The sequence below is a fragment of the Silene latifolia genome, chromosome 6 (assembly GCF_048544455.1).
Source record: "Silene latifolia isolate original U9 population chromosome 6, ASM4854445v1, whole genome shotgun sequence".
Lineage (NCBI taxonomy): Eukaryota > Viridiplantae > Streptophyta > Magnoliopsida > Caryophyllales > Caryophyllaceae > Silene > Silene latifolia.
The window spans coordinates 21,957,847-21,983,125 of record NC_133531.1 but is presented as its reverse complement, the minus strand read 5'-3'; the positions used below and the strand labels follow the sequence as shown (position 1 = coordinate 21,983,125).

The 25,279-nt window shown below is 38.3% G+C and overlaps 2 protein-coding genes across 3 annotated transcripts; one reads left to right on the top strand and one right to left on the bottom strand.

Moving 5' to 3' along the window:
• The first annotated feature begins 18,569 nt into the window (after positions 1 to 18,569).
• On the top strand, positions 18,570 to 20,252 carry LOC141658648 (F-box/kelch-repeat protein At3g23880-like). Of its 2 annotated transcripts, none has more exons than XR_012549332.1 (2): positions 18,570 to 18,874; positions 18,996 to 20,252. XR_012549332.1 is itself a non-coding variant. In XM_074465549.1 (2 exons), the coding sequence occupies exons 1-2, from the start codon at positions 18,735 to 18,737 to the stop codon at positions 19,761 to 19,763; spliced, it is 915 nt and encodes a 304-aa protein (XP_074321650.1). In that variant the 5' UTR covers positions 18,575 to 18,734; the 3' UTR covers positions 19,764 to 20,252. The 2 variants fall into 2 exon arrangements, 1 of the variants encoding a protein (XP_074321650.1); XM_074465549.1 differs by having other exon boundaries at positions 18,575 to 18,874; positions 18,989 to 20,252.
• Positions 20,253 to 22,820: 2,568 nt separating this feature from the next.
• LOC141587749 (F-box/kelch-repeat protein At3g23880-like) lies at positions 22,821 to 24,038 on the bottom strand. The gene has a single exon (XM_074409216.1). It carries the CDS (start codon positions 24,036 to 24,038, stop codon positions 22,821 to 22,823), a length of 1,218 nt encoding a protein of 405 aa, XP_074265317.1.
• Between the last annotated feature and the right edge of the window lie 1,241 nt (positions 24,039 to 25,279).

The window sequence follows — 25,279 nt, the reverse complement described above, 5'->3', positions numbered from 1 at the left end:
GTTGGAACAACACAAGTGCATGTATGTTGGTGAAATCAGTTGACCCAAATCATACCTGCCACAGAAACATGGAAAGAAATAGGCAGATGAAGTCAAATTGGTTAGCCAAGCAATTCTTGGAGGTGTTCAAAGCAAGGCCTCATTGGCCAGCTGCTGATATTATTGAGACAGTAAGGAGAGCATACAAGGTCCTCATCAAGAAAAATTTTGCCTACAGGGTGAAATATTTTGCTCATAGAATGCTTCATGGTTCTATGAAAGAGAACTATAGTAAGATTGGGAGTTACATCCAAGCTTTGACTGATGAAGAGCCAAACAGTGTATTCACCTTAACTACCATTCCTGGTAAAGTACCTGTATTTCAAAGGCTGTTTGTTTGTTTTGATGCTCTGAAAAAAGGGTGGCTTGAAGGATGTAGGAGAGTCTTATGTGTTGACTCCTGTTTTCTGAAAATATTTTTGGGAGGTCAACTAATTGCTGCAACTGGTAGAGACGCTAATGAGCAAATGTATCCTGTAGCATGGGCTATGGTGGAAGGGGAAACCAATGACAGCTATGAGTGATTTTTTAAGGAACTGAAGAAGGTCTTAGCAGAAGAAGATGGTGATGGGTGGACTATCATATCAGATCAACATCAGGTATTAGCCATCCTGTTAGTTGTACATGTTTTTTAGTAGTTAATTAAATCAATATCAGTTATAAAAACTTCTTTAATAACTTGATTGTACTTGTGTATGCAGAGTATCCTCACAATGGTTGCACAGGAACTCCCAAAGGCAGAGCATAGACATTGTGCCAGGCATATCTTTGCAAACTGGCACAAGTCTTATAAAGGTGATGAAATGAAGATGATGTTCTGGAATTGTGCTAAATCATACAATCAAGCTGATTTTGATCAAGCTCTAAGTGACACGAGAGAAGTTGATCACAAGGCAGCTGAAGCCTTCTTAGCTTGTAATCCTTCAGTCTTCTGCAGGGCTTTCATCAATACCACCACCAAAACTGATGTAACTGTGAACAATATGGCAGAAACATTCAATGCATATATCATAGATGCTAGAGCAAAGCATGTGATATACATGCTTGAACACATCAGGACAGCTATGATGCAAAGATTGGCTTTGAAAAAGGTTGAAATGGAGAAGAAGGATTTGACAGTGTGTCCTAGAGTTCAGGCCAGATTGGAAATTGAGAAGGATAAAGCTGCTGCCTATGAAGTCTTCCCTTCATCCACCACAAGGTTTCAAGTGAAACAAGGCATAGATTAGGTCTCAATTGACTTGGTTGGAAGGACATGTACTTGCAGGAAATGAGACTTGACTGGGACCCCATGTAGTCACGCAGTGTCTGCTATCTTCAATGCTCATGGCCAACCTGAAGAATATGTGGATGACATGTACAAGAAAGATGCCTATCTTAGAGCATATGGTGGTTCAATTGCCCCATGTCTGGGCCAAAGGCATTGGCCAAAGGTTGCCCTTACTCTAAATCCACCACCAATAAAAGTTGGTCCTGGTAGGCCAAGGAAGAAGAGGAGAAGAGATCAACATGAGGATCCAAAAAGAAGTGGGAAACTGACTAAACATGGGTTACAAATGACTTGCTCAGTTTTCAAGTCAAAGACCCATAATAAAAGAACCTGTCCTGATAAAGACAAGGCTATTGAACCACCAGCAAAAAGGGGTAGGGGAAGGCCAAGGGTGAACAATGTAGTGACTGAAGGTGTTGCTTCAACATCTACCCTTCACCATACTGCTACTGCACATCCCACCAGAACTGGGAGAGGTGGAAGGACTGTAAGGACAGGAAGAGGTAGTTCAAGGGGTGGTTCAAGAAGTGGAGGAAGAGGGACAACTAGGGGAAGAGGTGGCAGAGGAAGGGTAAGCATAACTAATCATTTTTGTTGTGATTTTTAACTGTAGTGTTGCATACAGTTTGAATGTTAGTTGATAACTGTTCAACTGTGATGGATAATGGTTTGGTTTTTATGTCATTGAAACAGGCACCACAAGGACTTGGAGTTTTATTTGATGACAATGGGAATACATACACCAATGTACAAGGCAATACTAGAGGACCAGTGAGCATCAGTAGAGACCAGGGGCCAAGTACTCAGCCTACCCAAGCATCAATAAACCACCCATAAGAAGCAAGAAAGGCACACAAGCTGATTTGGTGCAGTTTATGTTAGTTTAAGTTAGCTTGTCAGGATCAGTTTATGTTTAGTTAATGTTAGCTTGTTATTTTGGACAAAGTGGTTGAACCACAACAAGCTCTAGTTGTTTATGTTTATTTTGGATTTCACTGCCTATTAAGGATGGTGTAATCAAAAACAAAAGCTGCTGCTTACATTTTGGAATCCGTATGAATGGAATGACTATTAATGGATGGATTAACAAACATTACAACACTGTCATTGAGAACTTCTTTTACATTGCTCAACCTTCATTGTTTCATACATCAAATAACACTCTTAAACATACAACAAAATGCAACAATAACCCAGGAAACCAACAATGCATACAACATAATTAATTTTTCGCTTTTCCTATACTTTCTAATTTCAGAATTTAATTCTACCACAACCCCCTTCAACTTTTCATTCTTCATCTTCAACTTCTGTATTTTCTCAAGCAATATCTTCTTATCTGAGTCTTCAGTTTCCGAGTTCACTTCCGCCAATTGAAATAAGTCACAGTGATTCCGCTACAATTCAATTTAACATACCAATTTCAATTAATTCAGATTTTCTAAAATTTAACCCATTAACATAGGAAATAACTAAGAAATGAGTTAACATACCGGCCAAAAAGCACATCCATAAAACCATTTACCAGCGTGTTCTCCCTTCTTCGCAAACCTCAACACTGCTCCAACATTGTGTTTGCATAAAACCGTGTTTTGGACGATCTTTGAACTCCATGAATTAGATGAGCTTGCATAAGAACTTTTCCCCATCAATTTGGAAAGAAAAGGGGAGTTGAAAAAAAGAAAGCAGAAGGAGAATTAGGGAGAAGGAGAATCAAAAAAGCAAAAATGAGAAGAAAGAGGTTGAAGAAAGGAGGAGGAGATGTGCAAAAATGGAGGAAATCAGTCGAAATATGTTATATAAGGAGGAGAGAGACTATAACCTAAAGTAACCGGTCATGATATTAAGTGAGTGTTTTATGGGAAGACTAGTGAATAGGATGGATTTAATTCGAATTACTGATAGGTTGGAGTGTTATTTGCAGGGGGTCATAGGTGAGATTATTCCCATGAAATAATCTTTTTTTATAAGGTAAGAAAACTCTAAATTGTTGGTGTTGGTCGTCTATACTTGACACTGAACAGGATACCGTGGTGGACTGGTGGGTTAGGACTTGGGGTATTTAGGGCTTGGCCAACCCGAAACCGGCCCAGGATAGGGAGGGCACCGGCTCGGGATTTGGACCAGGTCGGGTGGAGTTGGACTCGAAACTGGCCCAACTAGGGCTACAAGACGGGTTTTGGGTGGGCCTCGTTTAATTTCCTGGACTCGTAGCCGGGTTACGATAGGGAACGGGTCGGACCAAGCTACAAACGAGCCTGGTGGGTTGGCTCGGGTATTAGGGACTTAGGGTGGTCGTGTTAAATGTTGTTGTAGATGGGATTTGGAGAAGTGGGCGGGGTTTAAATGGTGGTAGTGGGCTGTGTCGTGTCGTGAGTTATATCGTCTCTCATACCTAATACTCCCTCCTATTCAAAATAACTCTCCCTATTAGAGGGTGGCACGAGAATTAAGGGTGTGAATTAGATAAGCTAAAGTATTGTGAATCTATTTTTAAAATAATGTTTAAAAATAAAATATTTATCGTTTTGATTCGGTTTTGAAAATATTTGTCGAAATGGGTGTCCACGTAGCCTTGAAAATTCTGAACCCGGAACACGGGATAAACGCGCCATTTGGGATGGCGTGTTAAAAAAAAAAAAAAAAAAGTGAACACGCCGTTTGGAATGGCGTGTCTCTTTTCCTCCTTTTTCTCTTACCTTCATCCCTGTAACACTTCACATCTTCACTCCTTTATTCTTGAAAACAAAAAAAATCAACTCTTGTCATCTCCTTTAAATTCATATGAGCATGAGCATCCAACATCTGCAACAAAAAACAACCTCACTTAATCAACGACCCACTCCACTCCGTTGCCCACTTAGTCGTTCGACCACCATCGATGCCCATCTCCTTTTGCTTCGCCCGACCCCAACTTTCAACCGCCCACCATCACTGCAATCGAGCAAGCATGTCACTTTACTCTAGCATGAAACCGACCTGAAATAATCCATACTACACGATCCGAATCCAATCACAAATCGATTACGTTCACCGATTGGTATCAATCAGAAATTAATCACCTATTGATCTAGTGTAAGGTGCGATGTTTCATGAATTTGTTTTTTGTCGATGTAGTGCCCTGGTTTGTTGTATAAGTGAGCAAAGGACGAAGGTGATTAATCCGGATCTTGTGGTGCGGAAACGGTAGAGCAGATCAACCATTATTGATATCAATGGAGCATATAAGTATGTAACGGTTGAAAGGGAGGATGAAGGTTGGACGAATGATTGAGATGCTATCACAGAGAATTAAGTAGCGTGAACACGCCGATGCTATTGGCGGGTCTCTTGTAACATACAATCCATGTGAAATGGCGGGTTTGTCTCCATTTTTTTTTTTTTTTTTTTTGCAATTTCTAGTTTACGGTAAACCCGCCATTTGGAATTGTAACAACCCGGATTATAAAATAAAGGAAAAACTTATATAAAGTAAATATCAGAGTACGATACTGACAAAAGGGTCAAGGTGGCGGAAACACCTGACCAATCCGGTTCGCTACTAAATCCAAAACAACTAATACATTATTCAAAAGGTTCTTAAAACTTAAAAGCAAACTCCTATTTTATTAGTAAGCTCGCTTCGCATATTCTCCAAGCAAGCATCAACCAAACAACAACAAACTGAACAACCTGAAAGGGGGGTCGACAATCAGTCGGGAGTAACTAGATCATCTCTCAGTCATGTTTACAACAATTGAATATAACCAATAACCATTAACAATTGAAGTGCATAACTAGTAAACATGTGAGATCATCTACACTCATGAAAATCAAACTCAGACTTACTACTCATGATATTCATAACACTAGATGGATGAGACTATATGAACTTAGACCATATGCAACCACTAGACCATGGACACCTACAAACCAAAGTAGACACGATCCACAACACATAAGGCACAAAGCTAGCAACAAAGCATAGTGAATAGAGCGAACGCCGCTAGAACATTTAACTGATGAACTAGCAGATGGAACGTTTAACTGACGAACCATCGGTTGTGAAGTATTTAACCGATACTCCACGGTACTATGTATAGCGTATCACCACTGCCTATATGCCTAAGACCTGGCCAGACCTCTCGATGCATTAATTGTACACCGAACGACACTCGGGACCCAGAACGTTTAACTGACGAATCTGGCCACCCCCGAACATAGACCAATAAACCTCGAAGAGCAGCTCTTGATTCATTCCGATAGTATTTAACCGATACTAATGTCATCTATTCAACCAGCCAACAAATAAATGTACAGTTTAACTGACTGCACACGACATGCGTGAACTACATCACGACTCAACTCAGAATAACAGTTTAACTGACTGTCCAACTCATGCAAATGCACAGTTTCATTGACTGTACAACTCATGCGTGAATAACATCACGACTCAACATAGTAGAACAGTTTAACTGACTGCCCTACCAACATATGAACTAGAGTAACCAACGACACATGCACGCATTGTCACATAATAACCTTACACAACACAACATGTGAAACAAGTATCAACCATACAATGTTATAGTACTCCAGCTATAACTTGAACATTAACCATTCAATGTTATAGTAACCCTAACCATAACATGAACTCTGGATGCGAGGTTATAGTAACCTCTGCTATAACTTCAACCTATATAACTTGAAGTTATACTTACCTCAACTATAACCTTGACACGAAACTCAAAGTTATACTAGTTCCAACCATAACCTTGAGCCATAAATCTCAGGGTATAGGGTATGTTAGTTCCAGCTATAACCTTAACTCGCACTTCAATGTTATAGTAGATTCAGCTATAACCTTGAATCATATTTCCAAGGTTATGCCTCAAACAACCATAACTAGAGTAACGACCCAATATTGTATTAACTTTAGCTATAACACTTGAATCATCATCAAGGTTACATTAGCTTTAGCTATAACTTTGGAGAGAACCCTTGGCCGCCTATCATGCCGCCACTAGGGTTTGGTTCGCAAACCCTAATTACGCTCATGACACCCATAATAAACATGTAAACAACATACGAGACATAATTAAAACATTAAATCATATACAAACCTGCGAAAACATAATTAACATGATAATAAACAATCAAAACATGTACTAATCATACAAATCAATCATTAAATCACATTAATTATATCAATTGGCATAAACACAATTAAAGGAAAACACCTAGTTACCTTATTAGCGATTATTAATGATGCAAATTAATGAAAACCTCCAAGAAAGACACGACCATCAAATCCTTGTCTCCAACACGTGTCAACATCCCAAAAAGCGACACAAAATAAAAGCACAGACCGAAACCCTTGAAAACGTCTTGAAAGGCTATTCTTCTTCTTCACCCATTAAAATAAGAGACCTTAAAGGTAGGTCTAAAGATCCATACAAATCATTCTCATAAAAATATATGGAGAAGAATATGTTGTAGAGGTAAGAGCAAGGATTATGAAAATATAATTTTCTTTTGAATTGGGAAGAAGGAAAGATATTCAACAATGGAGTCAAAGGGAGAAAAGAAGAACAAAAGAGAGAAAAAGAGGAGGAAAGAGGCGCGGCATCTTACGTGAGAAACAAAAGAATGACCTAGTTGCTTGCTAGGTTAAATTCTATTTATAAGAGATTAACTAATGGGCTTTGGGTCCATTAGCTCACACAATGGATTATCTGATTACAAAACTGATTGGACCATATTAAAACACAAGGAGACCTTATAATAGAAAAGTAGTTATTAAATTAAAATAGTAAAATTGTGCACGGACATTTTAACCTTACCAAAGTAGATTAAAATGAGAAATAATAAAATAGATAACGAAGACGATAAATATAAATATTTCCAAAATACATCCATCCATTTCGAAATAATTAATTTAATAAAATACTTTTATAATAAAATATTATTATAAAATACGGGGTGTTACAGGAATGGTGTGTCTATCCCGTGTTCCAGATTCAGAATTTTCCGAGCCTACGTGGACACCATTTCGACAAATATTTTTAAAACCGAACCAAAACAACAAATATTTTATTTTTGAGCATTTTTTTTAAAAATCGTTCAAGTATTGTGGTAATATAAGATAATTGGAGAGAGGGAAGGTATTGTGGGGTATTATTGTGAGGTTATGTGATTAAAATAAGTATTGTTGTGGGGTGAGTTGATTAAAATAAGTATAAAACTTTACTAAAAAAGGAGAGGGGAAAGGTTATATGAATAGATGAAAAAAGAAAGGGAAAGAGTTATTATGAATAGGAGTGAGTATAAAAAATTGACTCGATTTGAGAAAAGACAAAAAATCTCTCCTACTTCTCTCTAAAAAAATCCTAGCCTCCATCAACCAAATTTGGGGCTTCCATCGACCATTGATCGATGGTAAGCTCCTTACATAGTTTCATTTATCAATTACTAGTATGAAATATTATGAATTAATCAATACAATTCTTCTTTTTCGTGAGATCCATTTTTCTGTCTCTATTGAAGTGCTACTGGAAGCCTTGTCATTTTTCTTAAACTCTTTTCTCTCCGTCTTTGGTTCAGAATGGGTAAAAAGTCGTCCTACATGGATAGCGATAGTAATCTCCATGTCGTGAGCTCGAGTGGCTAAATCATGGAATGTTATTGGCTTGTTGCCTTAGAGGATGTAGACTAGCTTCACATTCATCCCCTGGATGCACATTTCAATAGCAGATGTCTCCGACAAACGATCTTGGCACTCGAGGGTTAACGAGCGCATCCTACTTACGTTGTCGATAACGCGTTCGTCTTTCCATTGCTTCGTGTTAGTGAATTACGTCATGTTTACAATACGCCTGGTACTGTAGAAGCGATTAAGGAACTCTTTTTCCATCTGGTTCCAACTGTCGATTGACTCGGCGCTTAGATTTGTGTACCAATCAAAAGCAGTCCCTTTTAGAGATCGGACGAACTGCTTGACAAGGAGATCGCCATCAGTACCGGCAGTGTTACAAGTTTCAATGAAATGGGCGATATGTTGCTTGGGATTGCCCTTTCCATCAAACTGCTGAAACTTCGGTGGTTGGTAGCCGATAGGCATCCTCAAATAGTCAATCCTCTTACTATATGGCTTGACGTAACAGTGATTGCCGACGGAGTCAAAGTTTCCATCGAACTGACTTTTTAAGGCCTTTGCGATCATCTTTTGGACGTCTTTAACAGTAAACGACCTATCCTTATCACGGTCATCATCGTTCTCGCTGGCGTAATCACTATCTTCATTATGAAATGACGAACCAGGCCGCTTCTCCAACTTTTTTGTCAAGGCGACAATCTGCTTGGATTTCTCTTCGTTTTTCTTCTGGAGGCCTTCGAGAATAGCTTTCATTTTTCTAAGCTGTTCCTCCATATTGTCGCCCTCAATTACCATGACGGGTGCGACCATGAAATATGACTGTTAGCTTGACATCTCCTCGTTACGCCTTTGTGGTGACGACGGAGACGAACCAGCGCTACTGTGGCTATCCTCGACGGTGGATGGCTCGAACAAAGGGCTAGTGTGAACAGTCATCTCCCCAAAAGTGCCGTACATTATCTCTCGAAATGTTGACGAGACAAACTGAGGGTCGTCGACTCGGATGTGAGAAGATGAGCCGAACACAAGATATTCATATGGCCTAGAGTCGCCGGCGCCATATGATTCCCTTGGAGCATTGACGGTGACATTGGATTTGCGGAGTCTCGTAGGCACGGATGCGGAACGGAGTCTTGCTGCAGCGGTACGGAAGAGGATAGATCTGGTCCTGCGCCTTGTAGAAACACCAATGGGCGATCTGTCGAGAGATCCACCGAGACGGGTTGAGCTTTCGTTGAAGGCCATTGAAACGATTGTTGTGAAACTTGATTGTGCGAAAAAAGAGATGAATAGTAGAGATGTCCTACTCGGCGTGCCAAATTTGTAACAAATTTGCGTTAAATCTGCAAATAAGAGATAAAACACAAACAAATGCAACAAAATAATAATTTTATTAATTCAAAGAATTGCGGGTACAATCTACAAGTTATTCTACTGATTCGATTTCCGTACTTTGAATGAATATGAGGGTCTTGATTTGAAGATTTGATTCTCCTTTGATGAATTTGACTTGCTTTTCCTCAATTGACTGCAATTAATGCTTGGCGTCGGATTGAAGAATAGTCCTTTGTTTTTCTCTAGTTTTCTCTTAGGAGAGATTTTTATAGAGAGGTAAATATATTTTCTTTTCTCTTATTTTCTCTTGGGAGAGATTTTTTTAGAGAGTGTTTTGTAAGGAGGTTTTGTGTGTAGTATATTTTTTGTGAGATTTTGGTGATTATGAAGATTTTGGTGAAATGTGTTGATTCCGTCTCAAAAGAGGTATAAACTCTCAATTTATAAGCCTTTCGTTTGTTTGTTTTTTACGGGTAAACACATGCAACCCATTTCCATTATTCTCGTTGACTACTCCCTAATCTCATGCACATTCTCCATGATTGGTGGAACAAATTAATCATGCGGTTATGGACTAAGTCCTTATCATTTACACAAAATCTCATTTGTGACGGCACGTATCCGTCACTTTGAGTGACGGATACCATTTTCCCTCACAAATGACCCAAATAGAGGAGAGAGGGAAGCACATGGGGGTGCCCCCACCTTGTCCTCTCTATCCGTTTTGTGAGTGGCATTATCCGTCACTTGCTCCGACCCGTCTTCAGCAAAACTAATTGTATCATTTAAAACCAATCATTATCACATAATTTATGTATAAGCGGAAATAGTTTCCAATGCTCACGCACACGGCACACGACACACATCACACATGGTCTTGCTTCCTGCTCGACAATTTTGCGGGCTTTGTCAACTTCCATTTGGTAGGCTTGTCCAGCTTTATGAGTCCAATTCGGATGTAGCACTATTACTTTTTGGACTCGTAATTTACACCCCATACTTCATATTAGAAATATAGCACAACCCATTTTTCAAGTGGATCGCCTTTATTTCTTGGCAAAATGGACAAGTACAGACATATTTGTTTCGGGTAAAATCCACCGACCCATTTCTCAGACGATAGACTTTTATATGAGTCAACATTTTGATTTTGACCCATTTCAAAAATGTAAGACATATTTTTATGTCTACAATGTCCTTTTCTTAAACCTAAAATGTCAGGGAATGGGAGGAAAATGTGTTTCAATTTCAACTACAATTTTTTTAGTTTCTTATCAAGATATCAACTCCTCAGTCCTCACCATTCGCTCCTTGTAATCTTTTGCCATGGTATGTTTGATATCAATCAATTTACACATTATACCATTTGATTTCAAGAAGGTGGCTTTAAGTAACACATGTAACTTTCGTATTCTGGTCTGTATCAAATAAGCCAATAACAAGAAATGGAAAAAAAATGATGTACATAGATCTGCAAATAATATGACCTTACCGAAATTGGTGTAGTTCGACTCGTCCTCCAAATGACACCCGTATATGAGTAGAAATCTGAATTGACCCGCTTTAATTTGCGTTCTGATTGCTCTAAACTGAACCTTGCCCTCGCTCGGAGCATAATTGAATCAACTGAATCAACATATCATTTAATCTCATACAATTCGACCCAAACACTAAGGCCTTGTTTGGATAGAAAAAAAGGAGGGAAAGGAAGGGGAGGGAGAAGGAGGGAAGAGAAAGGGAGGGGAGGCGAGAGGAGGGAGAATGGAGGAGACGATTTTCCCTCCAAATCTTGCCTATGTTGGTGGGGAAATAATTTGCCTTGTAGAAGGGAAATGGAGGGATCCATTTTCCCTCCCCTCTAAATCCTTTTACCTTCATTTTGCTAACCAAACAATGGATTTTCCATCCTTCCAATTCCCTCCCCTCCCTTTCCCTCCAAATCTCTCAATCCAAACACACCCTAAGTGACTATACATTCCGATTTGGCGAGGGAATGAAAAAAAATAACAAGAGGCGGCCGGAGTGAGGTTGGCCGGATCATCAGCCGACGATTGGATTGACCGGAGGTGTTAAGGGTATAATTGTAAAAGACGTATGTGAAAGAGTAAAATCCGTATGTGAAAAAGCACGTCCCTTATATTATTGGTAGTAGGCAGTTTTGTTTTAGTTAACAAACGGTTTTGTTGTTTTAACTTTAAGCCTAGGAGCCCCAGGTAAGCCTAGGGATGTCATTGGGGTGGGGCGGTGGTGGATATAGGCTCCCCCGTACCCGTACCCATCAAGAAAAACTCGTACCCATCCCCGCCCCACCACCCGTGGCGGGTACAAGTTTCCAAAACCATCCCCATCCCAACGGGCGGAAATATAAAACCGTACCCGCCCCGCTTGTCCATTAACCCACTGCACCATAATTTTATTTGATAAATTTTTTTCGCAAAAGTTTATTTAATCACTGTTAATTTCCATTTTTTTGAATTTATCTTTATAATTTTAGTTTTTTCACCAAAAAAGTTAGTAAAAAACTTTATAAAATAGCTATTATTAACATTATATCTGGCGGTTGGCGGGTATGAGGCGGGTAAGATGCAAAATCCATCCCCGCCCCATTACCCATGGCGGGTACAATTTTCGTACCCGCCCCCGTCCCACCACCCGCCAAAGCTCTACCCATCCCCGCCCCAACTGGGGCGGGTGCGGGGCGGTACCCACTTGTACCCGCCCCGCTAACATCCCTAGGTAAGTCTCCTGCTTATTTTGATGGGCTGGTTTGTAGAATCAAATTAATCCCGTTATAATAACCTGCCTACTAAAGATCGTCGACAATTTTAATGAACTTCCAAAACTGCCCCTCCCTCACACTCCCCCTTATATTTTCAATATTATTCAAAAACTAACCTTTCACACTTCCAAATTTTAAAAAAAAAACCCGACTAACATAACAACAAAAAACCGTTTCAACCGCATCATTTCCGTCATCAAATTCAAACATTCAACAAGGTATGTGATTGTTATTATTTTTTTTTTTTTGAGTATTTTCTTAGTTTGTAAATTTGTGACGGAATTAGGATAGATGCCTTTATTGTAGATGGAATTAGGATAGATGCCGGGATTTGAATCGGATTTAGTCGTTTTTTCAAAAAATTTAATCGTGAAATTAAAAAAAAAACGGAATAAAAAATACGTACCTGGGCTGGGACGAAGAACATTTTCGTCCGGTCCAGGCCCAGACGAAAATGTTCTTCGTCCAGTGTGGGTGTTGGACGAAAAACATTTTCGTGCCTGGCTGACTGACGAAAAAATGTTCTTCGTCCAAGCCCATTTTCGTGTTTTTTTTTTCTTTTTTTTTTTGAATTTCTCGTTTGTTATTTTTTTTTAAAAAAAAACTTATTTTTCCGTCTTGTTTTGTTATCGTTATAAAATAATAAATTATTAATAATAAACCTCGTCCGTGTCGAATTCGTTGTAAATTTATTTATTTTATTTTTTAAATTTTTTAAAATTTTAAAAAACCGTCTCGTTTTGTTTTCGTAAAAAAATAATTAATTATTACTAATAAACCCCGTTCGGGGATATTTCGTTTTATTTTAATTTTTTAATTTACTTAAACTTATTTTTATAATTTCTTTTGTTTTATTAATTTAAGTAATCTTGTTTTGTTATCGTTATAAAATAATAAACCTCGTCCGTGTCGAATTCGTTGTAAATTTATTTATTTTATTTTTTAAATTTTTTAAAATTTTAAAAAACCGTCTCGTTTTGTTTTCGTAAAAAAATAATTAATTATTACTAATAAACCTCGTTCGGGGATATTTCGTTTTATTTTAATTTTTTAATTTACTTAAACTTATTTTTATAATTTCTTTTGTTTTATTAATTTAAGTAATCATTGCGTTTTTGTTATTTTTTGAATAGATGGCCGGTGGAGGAAAAAACCGTCACGTTCGAGCTCGAAAGGGGCTCCAGTTTGAGTCTGAGGTTGGAGATGGTAGTACCCAGTCGTGGACTGCGGAGCATTTGGAGGAGGTGGTTCGGTCTGGTCATGTGATAGGTGAGGAGGAGGCGGGTGTTGAGCGAGTGCATAGGGTGCCCTGTAGACGGGATGGGGAGGGGTGTTTTCAGCGGATGTCGGATGGTAGTTCTAGTAGTGTCGTGGTTCCGAAGAAGAAGAAGTCGGGTAAGGATGTCTCTTGGTTGATTTCCGATCCTGTTCCGGGTGGTCCTCAGTTTCCCCACGTGATTCCCAGCTTTGGGGGCCACATTGCCAACACCTTATGGTCGAATCCTAATGAGGTCGGTCGACCAGTTTTGACGGGTTACCACCGATTTGGTAAGACGAGGTTGTTGAGTTGTTGGCGACTACCTTCGGCCGTTCAGTCTATTTATGACGGTAGTGGTCTTTCTCACCTATTAGATTCCATGGCCGAGCATTTTAACATGCCCCTTATTTCTGCTTTCGTTGAGAGATGGCAAGCCGACACCAACAGTTTTCACATGCCTTTTGGGGAGATGTCCATACTCCTTCACGATGTTGCGCAGATCTTAGGTGTTCGGGTTGATGGTAAATGTTGTAAGGTGGAGAGTACGGACGGGACGTTGGCGGATCCCCTTATGTTTGTTTGTGGCTTCTTTGGGATTTCATCAAACGAGTTGAGCTTGCCGTTAAACCCTAGTAAGAAGGCCCATATTTACAAGAGTGGGGGTATATTGGTAGATGCAGTTTGTGACATGGCGACAACTAGTTGTGATGTTGTTTTTGCTCAGGGGTTTTTGGCTGCGGTGTTGGGGTCGACACTTTTTGTCGACAAATCAGGTGATAGGTTACGTCCTCAGTTGTTTCCCTTAGTGACTGATACTGATTGTGTACACCAATACGCTTGGGGAGCCGGTGTACTAGCCTTCATGTACCGACAGCTGGGTGTGGCTTCACGTGCTGGTGTGAAGACTATTGGTGGTTGCTTGACTTTGTTGCAATCGTGGATCTATGAGTATTTTCCTATGTTCAGACCCGGTCCACCTTTGGTAATTGACCCTACTCAGCCTCGGTCGTGTTCTTGGAGATCCGTTGGTCCCTTCGCTCAAAATGCGGAGAAATTGTTGGAGTATCGGAGGTTGTTAGATGGGCTTACATATGCTTCCATTAGGTGGGATCCGTACGGGCCGCGTCAGAAGGAGTATCATCCTCGTACTCTGTTTGCCGGTTGTGTTCGTTTCATGGACATAGCCGAGCCGTACCAGCCCGATCGGTGTTTACGTCAGTTTGGGTATGTGCAAATAATACCCAATCCCATTATGAGAACGGTAGCGCATCGTCCTGCTTCGGGGATAGCGTACGAGGTTAGTGTCGGGGCTGCGGTGGCCGATCATCTTTGGGATTGCTGGGAGGATCACTTGGTTCACCTTTCTCGTAGATCGAGACCAGTTAGTTTCCCGGGTGAGATGGCGCCAGATTATGAGGATTGGTATAATGGGAATTCTCACCCGTTGATCATTGATCCCGACCACCATGATGCCCCCGCTGCACATGATGATTTTGATATTCCTGCTGAGGTAATAATTATACTTACCGTTGTTGCAATAATTGTTTAACTTTCTTACTGTTTGTCGGTAATTTTTAAAATGTCTTAGTTATTTTTGTCAATTTGCAGACTGCACGTGCTATAATGTTTCAGTTTGCCGAAGCCGGAATGATTGCCGATGACGAGAAACAACTTGCCTTTTTCCGCAAGATGATGAAGAATTTCGAACCATTTGTTGAGAGGGCTAGGGAGATACAAAGGCATAGAGGACCTCATCAAACACCCGGTGATCGTGTTCAGCGTAAATCAGATGGTGTGTATACTGATAGCGAGGAAGAGGATGATCAGTAGTCGGGAGACTAATTTGTGTTTGTTTTCATTTATTTTGTACGTTTTTGAAGACATTCTTTATGTTGGATGATTATGTTAGTTGACTATTTGAACCTGTTTAATTCAAAAAACATGACGGTTTTAAATTAAAAATTTCTTAAATTTACGAATACATAACAATCGATGCAAATTCATACATTTCTGGAAATACTCACTACTTCATGACAATGGCCAACATAAAGAAAACAAACAAACATAAGATACACTTGAAATAAAACTTCATCATCCTTGACATTTCCGAAATCTCTTTTTTTAGACCTATCACTTGCTCTTTCATGACATTTCCACTTGATGCATCATCACCTTCATCTTCACATGCTATCTTCAACTTTTTTGTTATTGTCAAATGATCTTCCGTCAACCACGACACAAAATGATCGCAAGGTAAACACTTTAATTAGGTTTCTTTGGATTAGTAACTGACCCGGAAATCTTGATGATAGCGTTTTTGTGACAACGATTGCAACATTGATTCTTAAAATTAAGGCCTTTAATTGGGTGGTTTCCCCACATTGAGGATGATGTTGACATAAGTAGAGAGATGAAGAAGAAAATAGAAGAAGATGAAGATGAGTGAAAAATAGAAGAAGATGAAGATGAGTGAAAAAAATACAAGAATATGTAGATGTTTATATAGGGAAAAATAACCGTTATAATTCAAAAATAACCGTTACAATTCAAAATAACCGTTAGAATTAAAAGTAACCGTTACAATTTAAATGTTACCGTTACAATTCAAAATAACCGTTAGAATTCAAAAATAACCGTTAGAATTTAAAAAAAACCGTTAGAATTAAAAAATAACCGTTAGAATTCAAAAATAACCGTTATAATTAAAAAAACCGATAGAATTCAAAAATAACCGTTATAATTTAAAAAAAAACCCTTATAATTTAAAAATAACCGTTATAATTCAAAATAACCGTTATAATTCAAAAATAACCGTTATAATTTAAAAATAACCGTTATAATTCAAAATAACCGTTATAATTCAAATGTTACCGTTATAATTCTAAATAGCCGTTATAGTTAATAGCTTATAAATAGGCCATTCTAGGTCAATTTCAATCACAACATCCAATCCTATTCACTCACTACAATACTAAAATGGTTCTCACAAATACTCAAAAAATCAGAGGTTATCAAGGCAGAATCGATCTAATTGTTCAAAATTTACCAGTTCTAATTTCTCGTCTTGAATTAGTGGTTCCCAGTGCCACTGTATGGCACATGCTTGAAGAGCCTCCAATTGGTAGCCTTTGTATAATTTTAACCGGAAACCCAGATCATATTCTAACTCCAAAGAGAGAGATGAGGTTGTTTCGATGAAGCGATAACGAGAAGATGTGGGAGTTTCGCAGGTTAAGAAGTGATCTCTTTACCTATTTTGAGCGCATCCTCACCGTGATCGATTACCCAAGACTATCAGACTTATGTGCCGGTAGAGTGCTCAACCTAGGAAATGTTTATTTCTACATCAATGATTTGTTGACTCAATATATGCCTACCCAACCTCAAGAAATTGAGGTTCAAGATCATGAAGAAGATAAGGAATCGTCATCTTCATCATCAGAAGATAATTAAGTTCGATAGTTATTTAATTATGTTAAGTTTTAATTAATATCGTTGTATGGGTTTAGGGTTTGAGGTTTGGGGTTTGGGGTTTGGGGTTTTGGGTTTAGGGTTTAGGGTTTAGGGTTTAGGGTTTGAGGTTCGGGGTTTAGGGTTTAGTTATGTTTTAATTATGTTTTAAGTGGTTTATGTAATGTCGTTGTATTTCAAATTAAGGAATGTTTTAATTAAATTATGTTAAATTATGTTTTAAGGAATGTTTTAATTAAATATCGTTGCATATTAAATTAAATAACGTTTTAAGTCATTTAATCGGTTAAATAAATTATAAACTACAATAATCGGATAAATAAAATATAAGGTACAATAATCGGATAAATAAAATATAAGGTACAATAATCAGATAAATAAAATATAAGGTACAATAATCGGATAAATAAAAGCTAAGATCCGGTCTCGAAACTGCGCCATAAAGATAGCTGATGTCGATACATGCCACTATAATGAGCTACGCTTTCATCATGTACCCAACAAGGGGCTATTGGAGGCATAGGTGACAAGGGGCGTACCCGGAGCCTTAGATAGTGGTTTCCCGCATGTAATACCCATAAGACACCATATGAGGTACGTACTCCGGTGGGGGCTCGTAAAGGCAAATAAGTATGACTACAATTCCAATGTCGGTGACCTTCTTGATCGTCCCATGAAGAAATACAACTCTCTTGTTGCTTGCTCTTTTTATACCAAACCCGAGTCGGAGTCCGATCTCAAATGCCCAATTAAATGCTTCCATACTTGATGCAAAGAATCTGGTAGTCGTAAAATGATCTGAGTAATCAATACCGTCTCCATCGTTATTCACCTGCGCACGCATTTCGATAAATTAGTTAATAATAATTAATTATTTTGTACGAAACGAGTCGGAAAAAATAAAAAATAAAAAAAATATAATACAAAGACGGTAATTAATTATTTTAATTGTTTTATACAAAACGAGTCGGAAAAAAAAAATATAATACAAAGACGGTAATTAATTATTTTAATTGTTTTATACAAAACAAGTCGGAAATAATAATACATAAAAAAAATATAATACAAAGACGGTAATTAATTATTTTATACAAAACGAGTCGGAAAAAATAATACATAAAAAAAATATAATACAAAGACGGTAATTAATTATTTTATACAAAACGAGTCGGAAAAAAAAAATATATAAGACGGAAAAAAAAACACGAAATGGGCCTTGGACGAAGAGAATTTTCGTCCAAGGCCTATACTGGACGAAGGAATTTTTCGTCCAACACCAGCCCTGGACGAAAATTCTCTTCCAGCCCATTGTTCATATTTTTTTTTTTTCGATTGCATTTTCAACTAAATCCGTCACGAATTCTATCATAATTGCGTCTACAATCAAGGAATCTATCCTAATTCGGGAATCAATCGATAATAAAACATAAATTTTAGACAAAACTAAATCGTAAACTCACCTCGTTACTAGCTTCATTGTTGAAATCGTTGTTAAAATCGTTCTCGTTCATCCCGCTTTTTTTTTTTTTTTTTGAAAACCGTCTTTTTTTTTTGTTTGAAATATTTTAGTGAGACGGTAATTGACTTGAGTTTTAGTGAGACGGAAATTGACTTGTGTTTTAGTGAGACGGAAATTGCATTTTAGTGAGACGGATATGGAGTTATGTTATGGAGGGCAAACTTGGAAATTTACATTAATTGTCGACGATAATTAGTAATATGTCGACGACATATAGCAGGACCCGTTAATAATCAAACTAATCTCACCGAACAATTTTTTTAAGTTTTGGGCCGTCCGTGTCAGACCCAAGCCCGCTAACGAACACCTATTCACCAGCAGCAGAAAACTGTAAATCTACCCAAAGTTTAATACCAATCGGCAATCGGCAATCGGCAATCGGCAATCGCCCATCCTCAACTTCTTGCTTTTACTGCTAACCATATTGTTATGGAAACAATGGAGGAGAGCAGTAAGAATCACACGGCTTCATCAAATCTGTGGAATATTTCAGAATTCAACTACTTGCCACCTGAAGTTTGGACCCAGATTTTATTATCATTGCCGGCGAAAACCCTATTAAAATTCAGGTGCGTATGTAAATCTTGGTGCTCTATTATCGATAACCCTGATTTCATTCACATGCATTTTCAACTTTGTAAAATCAATTCTGGTAATAATCAGTTATTGGTATCCCTCGAGAGATTGCAGGGCCTTCTAGATGAACGGTGGTTGTTGACCGTTCGTGAGGCTGAAACTCTTCGAAGCACCGATCTCATTTTTAGGAAATCTGATTCGTACCGCTACCGTATTTCAAGTAGCTGTAATGGGTTGCTTTTAGTTGAAGTGGGACAATATGGTCCTCATGGTTACCAGGAAGATTTGAAATTGTGGAACCCTTGTATTCGTAAATCGTTGCTACTTCCGACTTGCCCGCTTTCCCTGTCTTTTTTCACAACTATGTATTTGTTAGGGTTTTCCCCCGATAGTAAGGATTATAAAGTGGTTGCGTTTGCATTTGAAATTAGTGACGATATACTGCCTGGAAAGTTGCATTCTGCAGTTTATACACTCCGTGATCAACTATGGACCGTTGGAAATCCGATCACTACTTGTATGCGTAACCCTTATTCTTTGTTGACTGCTGTGTTCTTTCGAGGGGCAACATACTGGCTTGCAGAAAATGATTACCAAAGGAATGAACCAACCCATCTTGGTTCCTTTGATTTTGATAAGGAAAATATCGACTTTTTGGAACTGCCATTTACTTTGGACGCAACACGCTTCTACAGGTTTCTGTTTCTTCTTGGGGGGTCATTAGCCGTTTTTAGTATTTCCAAGGTAACTTCCAGCATATGGGTGTTAGAACAAGGCAATGAAAAGGGGCCATGGACTCTGGTTTTCAGGGAAATCAACTCCGGATGCTTATCACTTGTTCTTCAGCGGCTTATGTTCTTATCAAAAGGTGTTCTATTATGAGAGTGATGGTGGCTATTTTGTTTGCGGAAACATGGCTTATAATATAGCTAGTTGCCAAGTAAACAAGTTAAAAAGATCACCGCGCCACTATTTTCGACAGGAAACATATTCCGAGAGCTTGGTGTTGTCCAAAGGATACGGAGGCCATGATTTGAGGGATTTCCCATGAATACGAGAATATTTCTCCTACTATCAGTACTATGTTTCGTCTTACCAATGGTTTTGGGAATAACCTCTCGCTGTTAGTCAACCAACCTTGAATATTGCAATTGCCTCTCATTGCTCTTGCTGCTTGATTAGTGAGAAATAGTACTATTCCTAGCATATTTTGTAGCTTCTTTGTTTTCTTGGCATCCCCTTGGCTTTGTATGATACGGCTCAAAACTGCTGATACGAGTTTATATTATCTTGTGTCGTATGCGTAGATACTTTTATGTGCGCAATTTCTCCTATATGAATGAATGAGCTTACTTGCCGTGTAGTGTATTATATATTGTTAAAAATGATCCGACTTGGTTACTTACTTGAGATGTTGTTGGCTACGCATTTTGACGTGGTAGCAGGGACGTCGCTGGTAATCAATAAAACTGTGATTGTTCTTTTCAAATCTAAGCAGCAAACGATGGTAATCCATATATTATACGAACTGTTATACATTTATGCAACATCTCCTGTATGAATGAATGAACAATGCTGCACTTGATCTTGTATGCTGATTGCTGAGTAGTATAATATTGGTATATTGGTACATGTGATCGGTCTGACTTGGTTACGTGATAATGCATATACAAATGCAGCGGTACACTCGAAAGGAACACCCCCAATGACTACGCGGTTGAACAAAGGACGTGCAAGGAAGTATAATAATTCGCATCATCTGCTTGTCATTTTTGCTGTGTAGTTTCGCTTTATAATCCTTATTTGGATCTCTGTAGTCTGTAGGCATCAATTGAGATGTTCTTGATTGCTCATTTTGACATGCTAGTTGGGAATTCATGAAAATGTAACTGTTCTATTCAAATCTTAGCTGCAAATGACATTCGAAGTTCACATCTTGTATGGTTCGTCTATTCGACTGCGAGAGGCTTTTGAGATGTTCGGACTTTTGGAGTTTGTTTATTTTGACCCGCTAGTCTTGCTATAGACGGATATATCCGTCTATAACTAAAAACGGGTCAAATAGCTTGAAAGTGATGATATTTTTGGTCCCCACTATCCCACTTGTTGTTTGTCCTATCAAGAATGTGGTATTGTATTTGACCCGTCTTTAATTATAGACGGTTATATGCCGTCTATAATGAGATTTTGTGTATTGTGACTTTGTGAGGGTGTGTTTAGTTTTTGAAATGGGTTTTTTGTCAAAAACTACCTTATATTTAGGGGTATTTGTAAAAATACTACCTTACATTATTTTTTTTGTTTTCGACTACCTTTGGTTTCTTTATTTTTGGTCAATAACTACCTATGCTAAGAGTCTAGACGGAATTGGCGGTTTTCGCTTTAACCTATCTCGCATGAGTCCTTTATGTTTCAAACTTGCTTAGACCCTATTTTGGGAAGTCATGATGTACTTACGCTTAACTTTAAGAGATGTTCATAGTTATTATTGAAGTGCGAAAACATAAATTATGCTTATTTGAAGTTAAATTGTGGTTTGAACGCACTTGATCATTGTTGTTTTGTGTTAAGAGAGTAATGTGAGATAGGTTAATGTCGTTAAATCAACCAAATTTCGCCATATTTTCAGCATAGGTAGTTTTTGACCAAAAAAAGAGAAAATAAAGGTAGTCTAAAACAAGAAAAATAATATAAGGTAGTATTTTTACAAATACCCCTAAATATAAAGTAGTTTTTGAAATAAACGAAAGTTTTTTGTGAAAAAAATTGACAGGGTAAAGCAACTAGCCACTATTCCACGTATCGACTTTAATTTACCTTTATTGCATAACACAATAAAAATTTAAAATTTTCCTGTCAAAAAAAAAAAATTGAAGTGAGAAAATATTTTTTAAAGGGTGTACTACTGTACTGTGTACACAACAAAGCCGCTATGTGGATCAGCCACTTTGCTCTTAATACTCCATTTTATTTGCTTTTTTTTTTTTCTAGTGAAAGGTTGCGAAACGTCGTCGACATTATGTAACGAATCATCGACGTTTTTTTTAAAAGACGTTCACTGCCCTTACTCACACTCCCTCCCTCCCTCGCCCCCCCCCCCCCCTCTTTCCTCTATTCTCTCCAAAATCCTCCCAAACAACTAACTTTAAAAAAAAAAAAATCAATTTATCGGTAAGTTAACTAATTAACTATTTATTTTTTTTTCGTTTGAATCGAATTAGTATGAATAACAATATAATCGAATTACCTTATAAATGTGGACTAGTATGAATTGAATTATAATCGCTTTATCTTATGAATGTGGACTTTCGAATTTTAATTTTTTTTGCTATGAGACAATGAAACTCAACGTCCAGAATGGACTTAGACGGCCATATTCAACGTCTGTAATGGACATGGACGACGAAACCTAACGTCTGCCATGGCCTAAGACCATGAATGTCCACGTCTAATAGAAAAAATTAATTTATAATAAAACGCCAAACGGCACTTACACAAAATAGGTATAATCGAAAATAATTCTAATAGAAACCGAAAGACAAATTTCTCCTGTAAAACTACGAATCTCATGACATGATATGATAATTCTAATAGAAACCAAGTCGGATCACTTGTAATAATATATAATACACAACACGTCAACACAGCATGTAAGCTCATTCATTCATATAGGAGAAATTGCAGATAGAAGTATCTAAGCATACGACATAAGATAACACAAACTCGTATAGCAGTTTCAAGCCAAACAAAGCCAAGGGGATGGCAAGAAAAAACAGAAGCTACAACAATATGCTAGGAATAGTACGGTCTCTCACTAAGCAAGTAGCAATTGACATATTCATGGTTAGTTGACTAACAGGCTAACAGCGAGAGGTTCTTCCCAAAACCATTGGTAAGACAAAACATAGTACTGATATAGTAGGAGAAATATTCTCGTATTCATGGGAAATCCCTCAAATCCCAGGCTCCGTATCCTTTGGACAACATCAAGCTCTCAGAATACGCTTCCAGATCAAAATAGTAGCTCGGTGTATTCTTCAATTTCTTTACCTGGCAACTAGCTATATTATAAGCCTTGTCCCCGCAAACAAAAAAACCACCATCACTCTCAATATAGAACAACTTTATATGATGAATAATGCAGTCGATGAACAAGTGATACGCATCTGGAGTTGATTTCCCTGAAAACCATAGTGTCCACGACCCCTTTTCATTGTCTTGTTCTAACACCCATATGCTGGAAGTTACTTGAGAAATACTAAAAACGGCTAATGACCCCCCAAGAAGAAACAGAAACCTGTAGAAGCGTGTTTCGTCCAAACTAAATGGCAGTTCCAAAAAGTTGATATTTTCCTTATCAAAATCAAAGGAACCAAGATGAGTTGATTCATCATCCCTTTGGTAATCATTTTCTTCAAGCCAGTATGCCGCCCCTCGAAAGAACACAGCTTTTGACAAAGAATAAAGCTCACGCATACTAGTAATGTTCAGATTTTTAACAGTCCATAGTTGATCACGGAGTGAATAAACTGCAAAAAGAATCTTTCTAGGCCGTATATCCGAACTATTTTCAAATGCAAACGCAGCCACTTTATAATCCTTACTATCAGGGGCAAACCCTAACAAATACCAACAAATGTGGAGTGGGCAAGTAGGAAGTAGAAACGATTTGCGAATACAAGGGTTCCACAATTTCAATTCTATATGAGAACCATCAGGACCATGTTGTACCACTAACAGCAACCCATTACAGCTACTTAAAATACGGTAGTGGTACGAATCAGATTTACTAAAAATGAGACTGGCGCTTTGAAGTGTTTCAGGCTGACAAACTGTCAACAAACACCCTTTATCTCGATTGCGCCCCAAACCCTCGAGGGAAACCAATAACTGATTATTCCCAGAATTGATTTTACAAAGTTGAAAATGCATGTGAATGAAATCAGGGTCATCGATAATAGAGCACCAAGATTTACATACGCACCTGAATTTTAATAGGGTTTTCGCCGGCAATGATGATAAAATCTGGGTCCAAACTTCGGGGGGTAAGTACTTAGATTCTGAAATATTGGTGGTGAATTGTTGGTGAATCTTTGATGAAGTTTCTGAAATATGTGGCAAATTTGATAAAGTTGTGGGATTCTCACTGCTCTTCATTGTTTCCACAACACTGTGCTTGGCAGTAACAGCAAGAAATTGGGGATGAGTGATTGGTAATAAATTGTTGGTGTTGGTCGTCTGGACACTGGACAGGAATACAGGATACCGTGGTGGACTGGTGGGTTAGGAGTTAGGGTATTTAGGGCTTGGTCGACCCGAAACCGGCCCAGGATAAGGAGGGCACCGGCCCGGGATATGGACCAGGCAGGGGTGGGCCAGAATTTAATATATGAGGTAGCAAAAAAAAAAAAAAATACTTTATATATGCATGTAAAGGGATTTGAACCCAAGACATTTGGTGGAAAATCAAAGCCTTTACCATTGAACAAGGAGATGTTTATTCTACATCTAATGGAATAATATCTAGTTATCTATTGTTCATCAATAATTAGGGTAGCAAAAATCCGTCTTGTAAACCATCTTTTTACATTTGGGGTAGCGGACGCCACCCTTTGCTACTAGGTGGGTTCGGCCCTGGATAGGGGACGAGTCGGATCAAGCTACCAACGAGCCCGGTGGGTTGGCTCGGGTATTAGGGACTTAGGGTGGGGGTGTTAAATGTTGTTGTAGATGGGACTTGGAGAAGTGGGTGGGGTTTAAAGGGTGGCAGTGGGTTGTGGCGTGCCGTGTGTCTAGGTTGCACGAAAACGGAGACGGACACACGACACGGACATGACACGGTACTTCAAAATTTTCCAAACACGGACACGGCAAAAAAAAAATTAATACACATATTAAAATAAAGGGAATTTGAAGAACATTATAACCAACATCTAAACTTTGGTCATTTAAACATTTTAAATCCACCAAATCGTAAAATGACAACCAATATTAATGTCTTATACGTTAAAATCAACCTGTCTTAAAAGCTAAAATTTTCCAAATTACAAACCCAAATTTAAATAAGCATTCAAGTCTTATAAAATTCTTACTCTTTAAAAAGAGAGAACTTCCGGCACTGTAGCAATGAATAGTTTGTTGCCACTGTCAACCGTTGATTTCTCCCTTTCAATCCCACCCTTCCCTTCTAACTTAACCTAATATCTTTCGTCCATTGTTTTCATTCCGCCTTTCAATCTTCCTGCTCACTCTCAATCTGCTTCACAGCTTCGCCATCAACCACCCTCTTCTCAATCTCAAAATCTCAATCTCAATCATGCGACATCAATCGAAGCTTAATCTTTTTCGATCTTCAACACATGTTTCAACAAATTACCTCTGTTTTCTTTTGTTCCATT